The sequence below is a fragment of the Mya arenaria genome, chromosome 10, assembly GCF_026914265.1.
Source record: "Mya arenaria isolate MELC-2E11 chromosome 10, ASM2691426v1".
Taxonomy (NCBI): Eukaryota; Metazoa; Mollusca; class Bivalvia; order Myida; family Myidae; genus Mya; species Mya arenaria.
Genome location: NC_069131.1, coordinates 58,711,412 through 58,730,087, shown reverse-complemented (window position 1 = coordinate 58,730,087; position 18,676 = coordinate 58,711,412). Strand labels below are relative to the sequence as shown.

The 18,676-nt window shown below is 35.1% G+C and overlaps 1 protein-coding gene across 1 annotated transcript; it reads right to left on the bottom strand.

Moving 5' to 3' along the window:
* Positions 1-777: 777 nt before the first annotated feature.
* On the bottom strand, positions 778-18,081 carry LOC128206816 (uncharacterized). The gene is made up of 7 exons (XM_052909499.1): positions 17,930-18,081; positions 14,648-14,813; positions 10,748-10,888; positions 7,401-7,505; positions 5,952-6,080; positions 3,439-3,582; positions 778-2,517 (listed from the first exon to the last, which is right to left on the bottom strand). The coding sequence occupies exons 1-7, from the start codon at positions 17,945-17,947 to the stop codon at positions 2,513-2,515; spliced, it is 708 nt and encodes a 235-aa protein (XP_052765459.1). The 5' UTR covers positions 17,948-18,081; the 3' UTR covers positions 778-2,512.
* Positions 18,082-18,676: the final 595 nt, after the last annotated feature.

The following is an 18,676-nucleotide window of genomic DNA, read 5'->3' as shown; positions in this document are numbered from 1 at the left end:
ACACAGGTACGCTTTATAGAACATGGTAGCTTTAACAATGGCTATATTATATATGTGCATTATGTCCAACCAATCGGAGCTCCTCGGCCATTTTCCTAGGTAAACAACCTCTGATGTATATGGACGGTTAATAATATCAGAATTCTTAATATTTAATAATGATGCAAGTAGATCGCGTAGTAATTTCAATTTAGCAGTTAAGCCTTAGGACTTTACTCTTAGGAATTTTAATTATTTATGCAATACTACACTATACTGGGAATCAATTTGAACTTAGTAATACATTTTTTTATGTTAAAACACTACAATTAATAACTATTGTCTTATTATTAATTTTACGAACTTCTTTTACTAATGCACCGGCATACATCCGGGGCTCGTCGTTTTGCGGTGATGACCGAGGTGTTCTGACTACATGCCGTTATGTCAAATAAAAGTTCACGCACACAAGACAGCGCACCATTCCACTGAATATCAGGTTCCAATAAGTGTTGAGGTTGTTGCTTCGAAGCAATCAGTGAATTTCAGAGAAAATCACAAGGAGGCCAAATATCCATTTACTGTAAGGTTAATCAAAGGGCAAAGGTTTCCCCAGAACCAAACCATAAATGGTTTAAATGTGCGAAGGGGTGTAATAATTAGCTATATGTGGTCTGAACTGGTGTAATTAAATGTTTCATTTATCTCTGTCAACTCATTGACATACATTGACATACATATAGTTTACTAGGGCAAATTTATGGAGGGGCCTCAAATTACAAGTTCAACACGTTTTATTTATTTCTTAAGTTTATTCTTTTCAATAAGTTTAAGAACGATAAGACACGTCAAATGATTTATTTCAAATTTAAATGTATTTTGGTATATTAAGTTCTCTATAGTCGTTTGGTATTATGAACATTTGTCTCGGAGGACACTCCGAATAAACTACATGATATTTTGACCGTGTTTTCAATAGCATTAATTACACCGCGTAGTTTAACGTAGTTTAACATGCATAAGCTGAAATATCTGCGTAAGAAGAAGACTTGAAATATAATATCGCAATACATATCATCTGCGTGTTAACAACAGTATTCTTAACAGTCCATGTCAAACAATTGATCATTACATACACAATATTGTATCATTGTTCATCATAGATATGCATATCACTATTGAGGGTAGCATCATTATTTATCATAAATATGCCTAGATCTCTTGAAGGTAACATTATTATTCATCATAGATATGCATTGTGTCATTTTAAACTAACAATATTTTCTTGAAAAAAAACAACAAGTCAAACAAATCAACACAACTACCAATCGGAACACCTCGGCCATTATCCAACAGATATGAAGCTTGCTGGAGATGGCCGAGTTGGTAAGATTGCAAAACCACCTCTATAAACATTCAAATTTATTAAACCTACACCGAAGATATCAAAAGAAATGATGCTCAAACTCATACAGTCATTTTGAGAACTAACGCACTTTTACGCTGTAAGTATGCACTATGAATTGTTTATATTCCAAGCCTCATATATGGACAGTGCATAGTAACGGTCAATGCACAAGTGTTCATCCACAATCATGTACTGAGAGAGAGCACGTTTCATACTTAAACACTTTTAAAACACACACACCATACGATCAATTCAAAAAATATAATATTTATTTCTAAAAGTTGTGCGGAATTATCAAATTCGTTAAGGTGGACAAAATAAATGCTTTCAACTAATAATCATTTGATTTCGAAATCCACCTTGTCATACATGTTCATATATTAAAGCAAATGAAATATTTTTAACGAACTCAGAATAATCGATTTACATAACAATTTACACTATAATAACTGGTAGCAGATGAATCGTTATAAAAATTTGAAAACGTAATACCACGCCATATTTTAACAATTTGAAATCTAAAATAGGTCAATTTTTTAATGTCATATCTACACTGAATATAAAGGAAACATTCCTATCTCCAGGTCCTTCAGCCATGGAATCCAATGGGACCTCAATGTACACGAAGTCCAATCCGATGTGAACTGAATGTACACAGACTTCAATCTTATGGGATATCAAAGAACACAGAGCTCAATCCAATGGAACTTCAATGTACACAGACTTCAAACTAATGTGATATCAATGAACATAGAGTTCCATCCTATTGAACGTCAATGTACACAGACTTCAAACTAATGTGATATCAATGAACATAGAGTTCCATCCCATGGAACGTCAATGTACACATACTTTAATCCCATGGAACTTCAATGTACACATACTTTAATCACATCGGACCTCAATGTACACAGAGTTCAATCGTATTGGACCACAATGTACACAGAGTTCAGTCTGATTGGACCTCAATGTACACAGAGTTATATCCCTGCTTACATAGCAAATTAATTATTATTAAGTATCATAACGTTAAACTGTGAAATTCAGTATGTGTCGCCAGTGTGATGTCATCAAACCAATTTGTTCACATCATGCGCCTGGCTAGCCTTGCCCGTTTCCGACTGTTTACACTGTAATGAGAATAAAGGCTGGGTTATCGACTTGGCGATGCTGATGATAAAGATCATTAAGGTGAAGCCCGTAACATTTGTTAAAACTTGTCCATCTTCCTTCTAAAAGACGATACCGGGCTTATTAATATATGATGTGTTTCCGGTCCGGATAAAAAAAAACGGACCCGAGGGCACGCGCGTGAGCCGGTTACGAACCATGACGGTCCCGAGGGTCCGATTTTACGATCCGGACCGGAAACACATAATTACATACTTTAATTTATACTTTTTTTGTAAAACATGGTGTAGAAAAACGCATTTTTGTACATTTCATCAAATAGCGCGTGCGACATTGTTTACTAACGTCATAACGGGTACTAATTTACGTTCAATGATGACGTCAAGTAGTTCTTCTTAAATCGCGTTTTGATTACAATTATTATTTATTTCATTTTTTTAATAAATTTCTTGTAGAAATATGTATTCGATCGGGCTCTATTTAAATTCCATACTTTTATTTCCATAAACTATACAGTAAAATAAATTATAAGTGCCGCGCTGTTCGCCTGATTCATCTGGCCCCTTTATAACAACAATACTTAAGTCACTTTTCAATTTTTCCACATATAAGCATGGCATGATACAAATTTTTAAATGTTTAACTCTATTTAAAAAAAGGATTCTGTTATATTGGTAAGCATCATTAATCATTTTTTAATAAAAGAACTTCTAGGGCAAATATTGTTTCAGGGCTGTAACCTCAACAGTTATTGATATCGATATTTAAATATTTGTGTACTGTGTCTATTTTGTCTTGTAACCTTATGTGTTTCTTGCGGTGTCCTTTTCTCGAAAACTTAATCTTGATTTAACTAAATATAAGTTTATCGTAATTATCAGAGAAATTTTCTTTTTTTTTAAATGTCTTATGTTTCTTACTGCAAAAACCATTTGTTGGAGTTGTGTCAAACGAACAAACACACGTGCTATTGTTCGGGTCGCATATGCTGTTGAAATCTCCGAGCATATTACATTCGTCATAGCCCTTTTTTAAGCAACAAGTTTCGCCCAGCTTATGTCCACCTGCAGCGTAACAACAACAACAGTATAACACTTAATATTCTTGACCCGTCTTGTCAACACACGTACGACCAAATGTTGGATTTCGACCCAAGCAAGGGTCTCCTAGCTCATCTCCACCTGCAAGATAGCATTTAAGCCTTAATATCATAGGCCCGGCTAAACAACGCACGTACGACCAAGTATCGCATTTTACCATGTAAGATGTAATTGTATATTGACCGGTCTAAACATCCCACGTATGACCAAATATCGCATTTTGGTGAAGCAAGATCTCCATCGGAAGCGTAAAGACAATAACATTATAAACTTAACGTTATGGACTCGTCGTATCAACGTACGTACGATCAAATATTACACTTTGGTTAAAGCAAAAATGCCCTAGTTCATCTCCACCTGCAACATATCACTTTCCACTTATTATTATGGACCCGTCGTATTGACGCACGTACGACCAAATGTAGCACTATGTTTGAAGCACCTAGTTCATCTCCGCCTAAAACATACCACTTAAGCCTTGATATTATAGGCCCGGCTAAACAACGCACGTACGACCAAACATTGCACTTCGGTTGAATCAAATATTTCCTAGCTCATCTCTGCCTGAAACATAACACTTAAGCCTTGATATTATAGGCCCGGCTAAACAACACACGCACGACCAAATATCGCACTTTGATTGTAGCAGGGATCTCCTAGCTCATCTCCGCATGCAACATAGCACTTAAGCCTTAATATTATAGGCCCGGCTAAACAACGCACGTACGACCGAACATTGCACTTTGGTTGAAGCAGAAATCTCCTAGCTCATCTCCACCTGCAACATAACACTTAAGCCTTACTATTATAGGCCCGGCTCAACAACGCACGTACGACCAAATATCGCACTTGGATTGTAGCAGAGATCTCCTCTCTCATCTCCGCCTGCAACATACCACTTAAGCCTTAATATTATAGGCCCGTCTTAAAAAACGCACGTACGACCAAATTCCGAAATTTGGTTGAAGTAGAGATCTCCTAGCTCATATTCGCCTGCAAAACATAACACTTAAGCCTCAATGTTATATGCCCGTCTTAATAACGCACGTACGACGAAATATCGAACTTTGCCAGAAGCAAGAATCTCCTAGCTCATCTCCACCTGCAAGATAGCATTAAAGCCTTAATATCATAGGCCCGGCTAAACAACGCACGTACGACCAAGTATCGCATATTGGTTGAACTAGGGATCTCCTAGATCATCTCGACCTGCAAGATAACACTTAAATCTTAATAGTATTGGCCCGGCTAAACAACGCACATACAACCAAGTATCGCATATTTGTTGAACTAGGGATCTCCTAGATCATCTCCACCTGTAAGATATCACTTAAGTTTTAATAGTATCGGCCATTTTTAACAACGCATCTGCAACACCTAAAGTCTTAATATTATTGATATGTCATATCCAGGGGCGTACCTAGGCATACGGCAGTACGCCGTGGCGTTCAAAACAATTATGGCGCCCATGAAATGGAAAGACATTATATCTCGAAATCAGGAATAACAACCGAAGGTTAAGGGTGTGTGGTTAATGTTTGGTGCAATATAAGTGAATGATGTCGTCTAGGATCTAGAGAACACTTTGCAAAAACAAATTCGTTAGTGTATTCCCCTCCCGCTCAAACCCCCACCCCATATAAAGTATCGAGAACCAACTAATAAAAGACCTTCACATATCGACACCTTGCTCAAACGTCAGGGCGTACAGTTCTAAATGCTTAAGGTACGCCCCTGTTATCAATGCACGTACGACCAAATATAGTAAGATGAGTACCATCTTTGTACGAAAATCTATAACAGCACTGATTTCATAGTACCAGATAATGAATGACTACACTTTCGATGAAAATCTATGACAGCACTGATTTCGAAGTACCAGATAATGAATGACTACACTTTTGATGAAAATCTATAACAGCACTTATTTCGAAGTACCAGATAATGAATGATTACACTTTGGATCAAAATCTATAGCAGCACTGATTCCAAAGTACCAGATAATGAATGACTACACTTTGGATGAAAATCTATAGCAGCACTGATTACGAATAACCAGATAATGGATGACTACACTATGGATGAAAATCTTTAGCAGCACTGATTCCGAAGTACCAGATAATAAATGATTACACTTTGGATGAAAATCTATAACAGCACTGATTTCGAAGTACCAGATAATGAATGACTACACTTTGGATGAAAGTATGACTACTCGTTTGATACTATACCTTTTAACTATATCTTTTTTTCAAGAATCACTTAGTTATAATACATAAGTGTATGTACCAGAAAATGAATAAATACACTGTTGCAACGCTATTCTGACTTACAGCATTTCTCCTCAAAGCTGTCATATATCATGCCCGGATTACTACACTCGCATGTCCCAGCAATACATTTAAGACCGTCATGTACACAACAGCTGTCGGGATCGGCTTGGCATACCTCTCGATATCTGACTGTAAGACAAGACAAATACTGATTTTTCAAAATTAATTGTCATCAGTGAAAATGAGTCCTGGTGAGGTTAAAGCGAGATGTTCATGTTTGCAAGATATAGTGCCTTATACGCAGGAAATCGATTAGTGTTGTTTTTTATAAATATTTTTTGGAAATTAACAAAAAATCAATTTTGAACAGTGTTTAAATTTTGATCATTTCGCTTGTTCATATTGTTTTTCGGAGTTGATGTAAATATCTCCAAAGGTCTCATTTTCGCAGACACTTGGCCGATTGCTTACAAATATTTTTTAATTTAACTATATTGTTGAAATCATTCTTGTTAAGATTTGAGACAGCTGTTTCAGCTGTACTTGTTTATATTTAAATATGTGAGCACATCATCAACTATTTCACATTTCAAAGTTAACAATAATGTCGTTTATCACGTTGTTCACTTTAACAAGGTTCTGAACAATGGGCCATTGTCATAAATGTATTATGTAAGCGTACGTTACCTAAAAATGAAAAAAGAAAAATAATGCCATTCCTCAGTCATATTGCGTTTTTAGGCATTTTTTTTTTATGAAGAAACATCAATTAAGGTACGCGTACAAAAAGGTCAACGTCGTGGTTTTAGTTTGTAAACCGAAATCTCTCAAATAACCCTTCTGCAAGACACACTCTACTGCAAGACATTTTACCAACACTTTTCCATCACAAGCAACTTTTTTATATATTCGTCATGTTTAAAAAACAACAAATACAATAATTGAACTACAGGCCGCAAAAATACAATGCAATTTAACGCAGCAGTATATCAGGTGTAAGTTGCTGAAGAAAAGGCGCTGTGTTCCGGTACAACAGTAGAGCGTATTACACAACAACGACCTGAATCAATAAAGCACGTTCCGATTTAATAAAGATAAAGTTAACAAATGGAAATGGAGCGAGAAAGTTTAAGCCCCGCATTAAGAAAATCTTGATATTTTAACACGATTATTTTCAGTGCAACGACCTGAAACCAAAAAGGCGCTTTCCACGAGGCATCAAGTCTAAACACGGGAGCATAAGAGGCGCTTTAAGCTAACTTACCGTTGCATAGAATTTGGTTGTTTTGGTGCTCCATAAACAACCGCAAAAGCAAAGCTCACCATAACAGTATTACGAAGTTATTATTAACTATATTGTGTTGCACTATTATCGAGTACAGCAATTACTTTTCGTTTTATGCTATCTTAGGGGCGGACCAAGCAACCAGAATGGAAGCGATATGATATATCTCACCTAATAAAACGTGAACGTGTCACTTTATATTAAAAAGGTGACATGACACTTACTGCACGATCCAGGTGTTGTCGTCTCCGGTGTCGGCGTCTGCGGTGTCGTCGTCTGCGGTGTCGTCGGCGTCGTATGTGCCGTTTCCGTAGTTAAGGGTCCATTATCTGGTATAGACAGAGAGGATTTACCGCGAGTCTTTCTTATCCTTTAAGACATACCATTCTTACAAGTTATTGGTTTTTAAGATACATGTAATACCAAATTTCTTAATTACAACTAGTTAAGACTAGAGAAATGAAATCATATCTAATAGTCAGAGCTGTTGGACCACTCTATATGTCATTAATCGCAGGTCTCGCGGCATTTTGGGTACACAATTACTCTTTTGGCGAATATCCCTTCAACCGGCGGGGGTAAAGATCCCCCTTTGGCTACACAATTTTGTTTAAGTCACACTTGGGGATGAGACGGGGTCAAGTCATAATGCAACCATTAAAGGGCGCGGGCACATCATAATAAACACAACAAAAACAACAACAACAATAGCATTATTTTGACTTTAAAATATTCAATTATTTACTGCGTATTTTACTTTCACTTTTGGTTTATAGTTTATAAATGACAATAATTATGGTTATTATGAAGGATACTGAGCTTTATTTGATAGAAAGGTACAGAAAACCTAATACGACGATAGTAAATCACTGTAAGACTTTTAGCATTCACCAATTATTTTATATTTTTGCGTTTTCAGCTATGAAATACATGGTTACAATCTTGTTATCAGAAATTAATATTTTCCATAAATGCATTATTTAGTAATTAGTTAAAGGTTTAACACTCAAAAATGATGTTTGTTTTACATGTGTATGTATTGATTTTAAATAAGAGTGTCACTTTAATCATAACGGAAACATCGACGTCCGAACTTTTCACTATATCTCTATATAAATCTTGAGTTTTAACATAATTGAACAGAATGGTCCTCTATCAAGTTTTTCACCTCATGGTGATTCGTATTCATGGCCGCCAGGGGCGTGACTCTTTTTCATTATATGTCTATATGAACACTTTGAAAATCTTTTCCCCGGAATCCGCTGCCCTGATATTAAAACTATCACACTGAAATGATCCTCTATTAAACTCTTACCCCCATATTGAATTGTTAAAAAGCATGGGCGCTGGGGACAGAGTTACTTTGCACTATATGTCTATATAATACATTTTCTCTGCAGAAACAAAATTCACGATTTCAAAATATTTTCACAGTAGTGTTCATAAGGTGACACTGGCAAATTACTTCACGCCAGTTTGATTCTCGATTGCATGAATGCGAGGGACGGGGCTTGTTATCACTATATGTCTTTACAGACAATTTTGAAAATAATGTCTTCAGAAAAGACCATTGACTATGAATTAACAATAATATATGACATGTTTTATTGCTTTCGTACGCATGCGCATATGCATGCCATACTACCAGCTTAAAGTGTTCTCAAGATTGACTTAGGCTGGCTGAAGGGACAAATCTCCCATTGCAGTAAATATTTTACGAGTATCCTGTATTTCACTCTATAAACTCTGTTCTTCATATATGTGACGCTAGTTAAACTTTCTTGAGAATCACCGAATAAGTAATTAATTCATTTATACTTATTATATGTATGTTAGAAATGGTAGCACTATCATGAGGTACGACACCAAGCTTATCTCTTAAACAGGCTTGGGCTTTAGCTCAGGTCTTTTGTTATAGACCACAAAAATTAAACTGAGTCCATGTGGAGTTCAACATCCTACTCGAAAGTACAATATTTCAATGAAAATCAGACTGTGAAACATACCTGTAATAATGCTTGTTTTACAAAATAAGTTCATGTAAGTGTATGAAAGACTTTGCGTATAATAGCAGTTAAACACACGTATAAAACGCGCATATAAAAGGGAGAACTCCTATAAACTGGTAAATTCCTTGCAGTTCTGGGTTTGACCTCAATGGAGCAATATGATATAATAGTTCTATAAAAATATACCACAGGGAGTGAATTTAGATATAAAATACATAAGTGTGGTTTTCTCCCTTATGCCTGCACTGCTCTAGCAGTGAACTTAGTTAAATGGTCGAAATATACCAAGTATGTTATATGAAAGAACATATGTATGTCTTATTTCCATAAAGTACTGTTTCGGAAAATGTTTTCATTATCAGTGATCTTGACCTTGACCTTGTCCCTATGGGACCCAAACGCAAACTCATTAAATAAATCCATAAGCTATAAACAAAGTATGGTCGAAAAATATGTCAACCCTAATTAAAGTTATTCAGTACCAACGATTTTTCATTTTTAGTAGCAGTGACATTGACCTTCACCATGACTCTCGGAGTCCCAAACACAGTCCTATGACAGGTCCCTGTAATCTTTTCCTATATACCATGTTTGGTTGCAGTATGTCAACACTAACTAAATTTATTCAGTACAAAACACTTTTATGTTTTTGTAACAGTGTCCTTGACCTTGATCCCATGAAAGGTATACAAAAACATTTCCTTTAGTTTGGTCACCAATTTCCAAACCTAACTAAATTTATATTATACAATAGGTCAGTTTGATTGCACCCTGACGCGGGCCTGCCCACACTTCGGCATACATCAGTCTAATAACCAGGTTTCACCTGGGCCCTTATAAAAAGAAATGAAACACAATAAAAAATCAATCAAGGGCCATAATTCGGTTAAAAATGAAGTTATATAACTTTATAGTGCAGTGGCCCTTAAAGACTGTGCGAAAAATTAGATCCGTTGAAAGAAAGGTAAAGAAGTAAAAAGTAAAATGTTCAACTTGCCCTTCAACATTAACCCAAGTTCCTTCATCAATCAGGAGCTATTATTTGTATTTAGGATAATATGGAGTTTTATAAACTCATTTTGTGATTGTCCTCAAGAATTGTGTGAAGATTCAAGTAAATTGTATGAAGGGTACTGGAGTAATGAATGAAAATACCAACTTGCCCTTAAACGTTAACCGGACGCCTACGCCGACGCCGGGGCGAGTAACATATCCTCCTTATTCTTTGAATAGTCTTGCTAAAAATTAAATCAAATATACTGCTATGTTTTGTTGAACTAATTTTATATCGATTTTCGTTTAATGTTATTTCATTTGTATCGGGAACTTAATGTGCGTTATGTCCAAAAAAGCCTTTTCTGGTACCGATACATGATTAGATTGTTAAAAATGGAAAGGAAATTATAATGCCACAAGTAGATATGTATAATATACTCATGGATTTGAACTAAATGCATTTAGCGGAAACCACCACCAACTACCTATATCCAAATCCAATAACTTCGAAATACCTCAGTAATAATTATGAATATGTAATTTAAGCAATGAAAACATTAACTAACCAGGAACACACTTCATGCATCCGTAGTCGAATATGAAGTCATCCTTGCAGATGCACATTTTAGCATGTCCGTATATGTCACATACGGCATTTTCATCTTTACAGTATGGGCAGTCGTCACAACACTTGCCGACGTCAACCGCTAAAATATAGGCAAACACAAACGTCATGGTTACAGTAATAAATAAATACCACAACATTAGGATTGATAAAATGCGTTTAAATAAAACAGGTACGTAGTAAGGGCGGGGGGGGGGGGGGTGCCGGGGTCACTGAAAGTCTAATAAGGTATCATATATAAATTATCATTTGTATAACATAATCTATTTTCACAATTGCTAACGTGGCCTCCGCTTTACTTTAAGCAAAATTAATTCACTGATTAGGTAACGTAACGGTTGTTTTTTTTTTAATTTGCATTTAAGAACTTGAAATTTATTTACAAATTAAAATGTAACTATTTTATGCAGATCTCTGGTGTTGAAACATATCTAAAATATTGTTGCAAATATGTCTATAACGTTATGTGTTGAACACGCAATTTAATATGTACATCAATTTGTCTGTCTGTTGTTGTATGATGTTAATAAATTAAAATGTTTCCTTTCAGTAAATCAATGGTACAAGTATAAAAAAGATATTCAAAAAAGAGGCCACCATTCTACTTCTGGAATGCCAAGAATGAAGGCTTGAAAATTATTTTTTAAATGTGATCTCTTTAGCCTGAATTTTGCAGGAAAGCGTTCCTAGGCGCATCCTCTAATTAAAATTTTCGAGGGGAGCATGCCCCCGTACGCCCCTAGAACGACAGACCCTAATATTTAATATTTCGCATCTCTTTTAGTGCCGACGACGAGTCTACATTAAATGGATAATTAAAAACGGAAAGAGTGTTAATGCGGTAGTTTGTCTAACACATTATAGTTACAGGTGAATGTGGTTGTTGTTGTTTTCTGTCTGCATTAAGAACACAACATACATTTTCCGTCAATAAAATTTCAGATAGTCAGTCATAACTAACTAGGCTTAATCATATAGAATTCAACTTTCGCGAGAGTTTAACGACCCCACTACTACCATTTATTATCCGATACACATTCCCTGCATCCGATTTTGTATGGAAAAAAATGTCAGCCAACGTTGTTGTATTCTAATACAGTTAGATTACCTAATGTATGCCATACGCTCGATCCGCACATTGCACTCATTTAGATTTTGATGTCTTCTGATTTATACTCCAAACATTATTGGTACGAGATGTTCGTCGGCGAGACTCCAACAATGTTGGTTTAAACATATTTTATTGAGCAACATTTCAATACAAATACATAATCAAATTTTAGGATTGGAACGGTAGAAATAAACTAATAGAGTTCCTTTCCCTGTTATGATAAATTACAATTAGCATTTGAGGCGGATACTAGTGATGAAGTTATAATCATAGAACAGTCAAGCTCATATTAAATAATGTTTAAAATTTAGGCAATTGAATGAGAGACTTTAAATGCAATAACCTTTATTGTAGAAAAAACAACAACTTTATTCTAAATTAATCAACTGTATTGAAGTAGAAAAATATAGAATGAGAAAGAACGAATAAGAAAAGAAGGAGATGCAAAGTAAAAGATGTGTGAGTGTTGGTGGTTTGAGTCGATCACTGGCTTTCAAATCTTTTTGATAAATAAATAAAACGATGAACTGCATCAAACAGAGTACTATTTTGCTCTTCAGTCAGTGTGTCATCACCATATATTAAGGAACGGAGGGTAACCTCAGTTAGAGATTGAACAGTATTAAACATATTTTGCCTTTGTTCAGTAAAGAGAGGACAAATAAAGAGATAGTGGTATGTAGTCTCCTGTCTTCCACACATGCAAAATGGTGAGGGAACAATATTTTTAACATAGAGATGGTGATTCAGGGAACTACACTCGTTGCGTAGGCGAGTGTGCAGGACTTGAAGCCGGCGTTTCCCGTAATAAAATATTCTAAGTGTTTTGGGCTTGTCAGAATAGAGGTATGATTTAAAACCAACGATATTGTTTATAGCCTTTGCGTCAACTGGAAGAGAATTCCATGCAGATATTGTAGAAGGAAGGAATGAATTCATATATATTCCAACAATGTCAATGGCACGCTTATGCAACAGAAATGTACAAATTTGCTCCTATACATGAAAGGTACGCTTTCTTCCGTTGGTGCAAACCAAAATCCCACAAAAGTTACAGGTGGGACAATATTTTTTCAGAAGGACGCAGGAACTCACGCACGCATGGATACCAAACCGCCATAGTTGACAACATAACAAAAGCAATTTCTAAACCATTACATATAGGGAATACCCAACACTCTTTTATACAGTTAAAAACTTTAGTCTTTTATAAGTATTTTAATAATTATGATTTGACATGTCCACAAATTCCCCCCTTAAAATGCGCCATAATATTATTGTTGTTTTCTTTTATCGGGACAAAAATCATTATTATGTTGTTTATTTTATCTGGACACAAGTCATCATTATGTTGTTTTTTTATCTGGACACAAATCATCATTATGTTGTTTATTTTTATCTGGACACAAGTCATCATTATGTTGTTTTTTTATCTGAACACAAATCATCATTATGTTGTTGTTTTTATCTGGACACAAATCATCAATATGTTGTTTTTTTTATCTGAACACAAATCATCATTATGTTGTTGTTTTTATCTGGACACAAATCATCATTATGTTTTTTTTATCTGGACATCAATCATCATTATGTTGTTTTTTATCTGGACACAAATCATTATTATGTTGTTTTTTTTATCTGGACACAAATCATCATTATGTTGCTTATTTTTATCTGGACACAAGTCATCATTATGTTGTTGTTTTATCTGGACACAAATCATTATTATGTTGTTTTTTTATCTGGACACAAATCATTATTACGTTGTTTTGTTTTTTCACCATATACGTCCAATGAGTAAAACATCTAAATGAATTAAAGTTAAAAATCAACAACAAATATTTGCATCAAGTATTTTGTGCCCCTTTACAAATACAGATGCATTATTGAATTGTTACTCCTGTTGCGCCCCTTTAATTCTTATTGGTACACATGTGTCCAAAGACAATACGCACATGCTAAGCATGGCTTTATCGATAATCGAATTCAGTCAAGTTATTCACAAGAAAATGTAGACAAATATTTAATTATGCATATCAAATATAAAAAACAGCTCACTAGCGGGTCCCAGGGGTGGTGCGTTTTTTGTTGTTGTTTTTTTTTTTTGGGGGGGGGGCATCCGGCGTCCGCGCTGTTTTAAATTATCCAAAAAAAAATTATTTCAATATAGAAGAAAAATGTAATAAAATACGCAAAAAATGCACCATTTCGAACAAGAAATTGTTAAAATGGTCTTGGGGAACTCATCACAGATCCACAATTTAAACAAAATAAATATCGGTTCGGAACACTTCCTCCCCTGAGATACGCACGCTCTAACATCAAATTCGGGAACCGCCCCTTCTGGCTACACACAGAAAACACTTATAAGCAATAACGAAATACTCGGCAATTAAAAGATACTTTTTGTTATATATTGCATGCATTATACAATACAAAGATAGTATGATATAACCTAGAATAAATATAACATGATAGATAACTTTTATCACTAATCAAAGGCCGGTCAACATGCTTGTACATGAATAAAGCAATATGAAAAACATGCCATTGCAATTAATATATATATTATTTTATATGTATATACAGTGTAGATATATGTATTTATATTTGACATGAATAATGCAAGGCAGAAAACTCTGACTTCAATAATTGAAAGTCTGAAAAAGTCATGCGAAATTCCCCTTTTCGACTACAACAAATAGACGACCGTTGACTATTTCTACTTACGGGTACACGAGCAGGATGAAGAGGTTTCACTAGAGGTCTCACTGGAGGATTCGCTTGAAGGTTCGCTTGAAGATTCGCTAGATTCAGATTCCCCTTCGTAGTAGTAATCAGTATGAAAAATTCCACCCCCAATTCTACATCGAACAACTGCCAGGAGAGCAAGGACCTGTTGTTTAAACATAAAACATCGTGTTCAAACTTGTTCCAATAGAATACTGTAATTTTCGAGAAAGTGTTTGGTTTTGTCGATTTAGGTTTAAAACACTTTATATAATTATGATAACAATGACGAAACGTTAAAACGTGATGTGCACAGAAACGTGATGCCTAGTTAGTCCATATGCGCTAAATAATGGAGAGACTTTTGTCCATCTGTGCCAAATCGTGAAGGAGCTAATATCATATGTTTAAAAAGCTATCGAGCGCAAGTGCAATATCATGAAAGTACTCTTACCGGCTATGTAAATATGAGCTCACGGACAAGTCCGGATAGTTAATGTTCTAGAGGGTTTAGGGGCAAATGACTTAGGGACTAACCATATATCAGATGTTCGGTGGCACATCTTTACTAAACACTGTCTAGTATATGAAGTGTGTCCTTGTAACAAATACTTACAAGTCACATCTACATATATGGCAAACATTTCCCTTTCACTCCTAAAATGATTTACCTAATTATTGAGTAATCTTCAACCATTATAATATATGTCATGTGTTTTCGTTCCGGATCGACAAATCCGACCCGAGGGCACCTGCGTCTCTAGGTAACCAGGCTTGCCGAGTTACCGGCTACGCAGCGTGCGCGAGGGTCGAATTTTTCGATCCGAAACGGACACACATGATAGATATTTTTTCTAGCACACCTTGTATTACATTTTTTTTTAAAAATGCATAGAAAAGCACAGTTTTGTAAATTTCACCAAAAAGCACGTGCGATGATGTTAGCTGACCTCATGACGCGCAGTAATTTTATATCCAACGCATACGTCAAGAAGTGCCTTCAGTATCACGTCTTTTAAGGGTTATTTTGTTTTGTATTGAAGGTGTGTTTTTGTAAAGTAAATAGTTATGGAACTCATCTATTGAAATCTCATAGTTATGGTTACATAAAATGTAAGATAAAATAATTGAAAAGTATTACGTCACAGCGCGTGACTCATCTGGCATGGGGGGATGCCAGATGGAGTTTTCCAGCACGGCTGAATTCTCCGGAAATGCCTATCCGGTGTTCTAGAATAACGTGTCCGTCAACAAAATCAAGTCCGTAGAGTCATTGCCTTAGTTCATATTGCGATTTTGCGTATACGTACTTATTAGGCTTGTCATTTATGGGCAATATTGAATATGGAAAAACCACAGATATGCGGCTGAAAATGTCCGAAATTTCTATCGACGTTCTGTTTTCATATTGCATCAAATCACTTTTTGTGTACACTGAAACACATCAGTTATAGCAATGTATACTATATGTTATATTGCGACCTGATTGGTCGGCGAAAGCGGGCCTATTTCAAACCCAGGTAAGAGTTTTGAGCAATCTACGGAAACTACTGTCCTTAAAGGGGCTATACACCGTATGATGAAAAAGCGAAAAAAGGAAGAAAATTGTCGAAAACTGACATGAACTTGGTATCAATTTGTACAATGCATTGAAACTAACTAATACCACATAGTTTACAGATATTTTTTCGCAGATTTTTCGTATTTTTACATTAACAAAGACTACTAGGTATGTCTACCTAGTAGAATTTATTCTTATGTTCGATTGGCTAGTCGATATTCTCACGAGATAAGTAAGCAAGTAAGTAAGGTATATATATTAAATATTCCAACGATTAAGGCTAAGCCTTCGAACCACAGTGGATACATCACACTCTTTTTAAGAACATAACAGATCAGAACAGATCAGTCCTTAAAGGGACTGTACACCAGATTGGCACCAAAAAAGTTTTTCTGTAACGAATCTCAGGACAATTATTTGATAAAATGGTTTACTCTTTGATATCATAATTGTAAAACAAATACCAAAATGTAAAAAATAAACAAATCGAGTCGTAGACCGGGTTCGAACCGGGGTCGCCAAAAGTGCAGTCCATTGTTGCATTCACTGTGCTACGAAGGTTTACTCTTAAAGGTTGGAATATTTCACCTATACACCTAACTTGGTTATATCACGTGATAACATCGACTAGCCAATCACGCGTAAGGAATGAATTTTACTAGGTAGACATACCTAGTATCTTTTTTTATGGAGAAATATCAAAGAAACTGCGAAAAATAAATTAATTGTAAATTATGCGGTACTTCAGTCAGTAGGTTCCAATGTATTTTACACAACGATAACAAGTTTATTTCAGTTTTCGACAATTTTCTTCTTTTTTTTTTTCGCTATTTCATCATACGTAGTATAGCCCCTTTAAGGTTTAACTTGGAACTCAATAACATTCGGATATGTTTCGTTATTTTTTCCTTTATAATTCAAAATGGTTTGCGAATAGTTGAGCGATTTAGGGCCTTAATGGCATTCTTTGAACGTCCTAAAATAATAATTTCCATCTACATCTAAACTAGAAATGTATACAAGAAAACCTCTTTTAAGTGGTGACTATTATGAGATTTCAATAGATGAGTACCAGAAACATTTACTTTACAAAAATATACCCTGAAAAACGTGATACTGAAGTGTGCGAATTAAAATTACAGTCACAGTCAGTGAAAACCCTCGCTCAAGCTTTTTGGGTGAAATGATATAATACACTTTTCTTTGTTTATTTTTACACAAAAAAGTAAATTAAGGTATGTTAGATATTAATCAAGTATGTCCGGTCCAAATAGAAATATCCGATCCTCGCGCACGCCGCGTAGCAGCGCAGTTGACATCCTGTCGGATTTTTCTATCCGCTCCGGAAACGCATGGCATATAGTATTAGTACTATGTACTATGTAAGTCGAAAACATATATTAATATATTTGCCACAATCGAACTAAAAGAAATTAGATAAACTGAAAACTTTTATTTGCACTTAATGTTTTATAAAAAAAAATGTTTTTAAATACTAGCTTTGTAGTCGAAATGGACTGGCTACAGGTTAAGTCCTTACAAATAATATTTTTATGCTAAGTCTTGATGTTAATATTTAACCACAACTTAATTCCATTTTCCTCGAAAACTTATATATACGACAACGAATATTACATTGTGATTCAATCTGAGGATTTAGAACACCGTATTTACAATTTAGTAAATGATTTTATTTATATAATGAATTAATTCAGACTTACGAGAAATATCCTCAACATTTTAAAGTGCCTACGTTAAATCCGAGTACAACACTTTTCTCCCGCCAAACGAAATATCCAAAATGATCTTGCTGTCCAACGTTATATACTGAACATAAAAAAATAATCCTTTGGGCTGGTTGGCATTCAAAGCATCCAATGCACGCTCAAAAATCTGTCGTTTCCTGATGCGCGCGCATATACAACATTGAATTTCCGGATGCACACGTAGGCCATTGTGCAGTGTGAAGCAGATTTGTGCGTAGGAATATTATATAATATGATGAAACTGATAGCGATTTTTTATTGCAATACGGTACCATGTGTTTGAATATTCAGACATACAACATATTGCATTATGCATAAGAAAAATAGCCAATACTTTGCAAATGTATGGAAAGTTATGACTAAATAGTGAAGCTTAAAACTGATAATCATAAACGTGATGGAATATAAACCCTTTGGAGCAAAAATATGACTGATTCCAAATTCATTTAAATTCGTTTTATTTGTTGTTGTTTATTTTTTTCCAAGTTCATCCGAAACTAGTTATATCTGAGTCGTCTAGACCTCGAGACTTCGAGATAACGAACATTCGATATAACCATAATACAGAACATGTCAAGCTAGTAAGAAACTTTGGATAAATATATATATAACCACAACAAAGAGATAACATAATCTGATAAAATAAACGACCATATTGGCAACAAGCGTCCCATTATCACTCCCCTGAAAGACCCAGGTTTC

Excerpts from the sequence above, each read along its gene's own strand:
- LOC128206816 (XM_052909499.1), bottom strand. Across the intron at positions 10,889-14,647 it reads TTCATCCTGCTCGTGTACCC|CGGTTGACGTCGGCAAGTGT; the intron begins GTAAGTAGAAAT and ends CCTATATTTTAG. Across the intron at positions 7,506-10,747 it reads ATGCATGAAGTGTGTTCCTG|ATAATGGACCCTTAACTACG; the intron begins GTTAGTTAATGT and ends TGTCTATACCAG.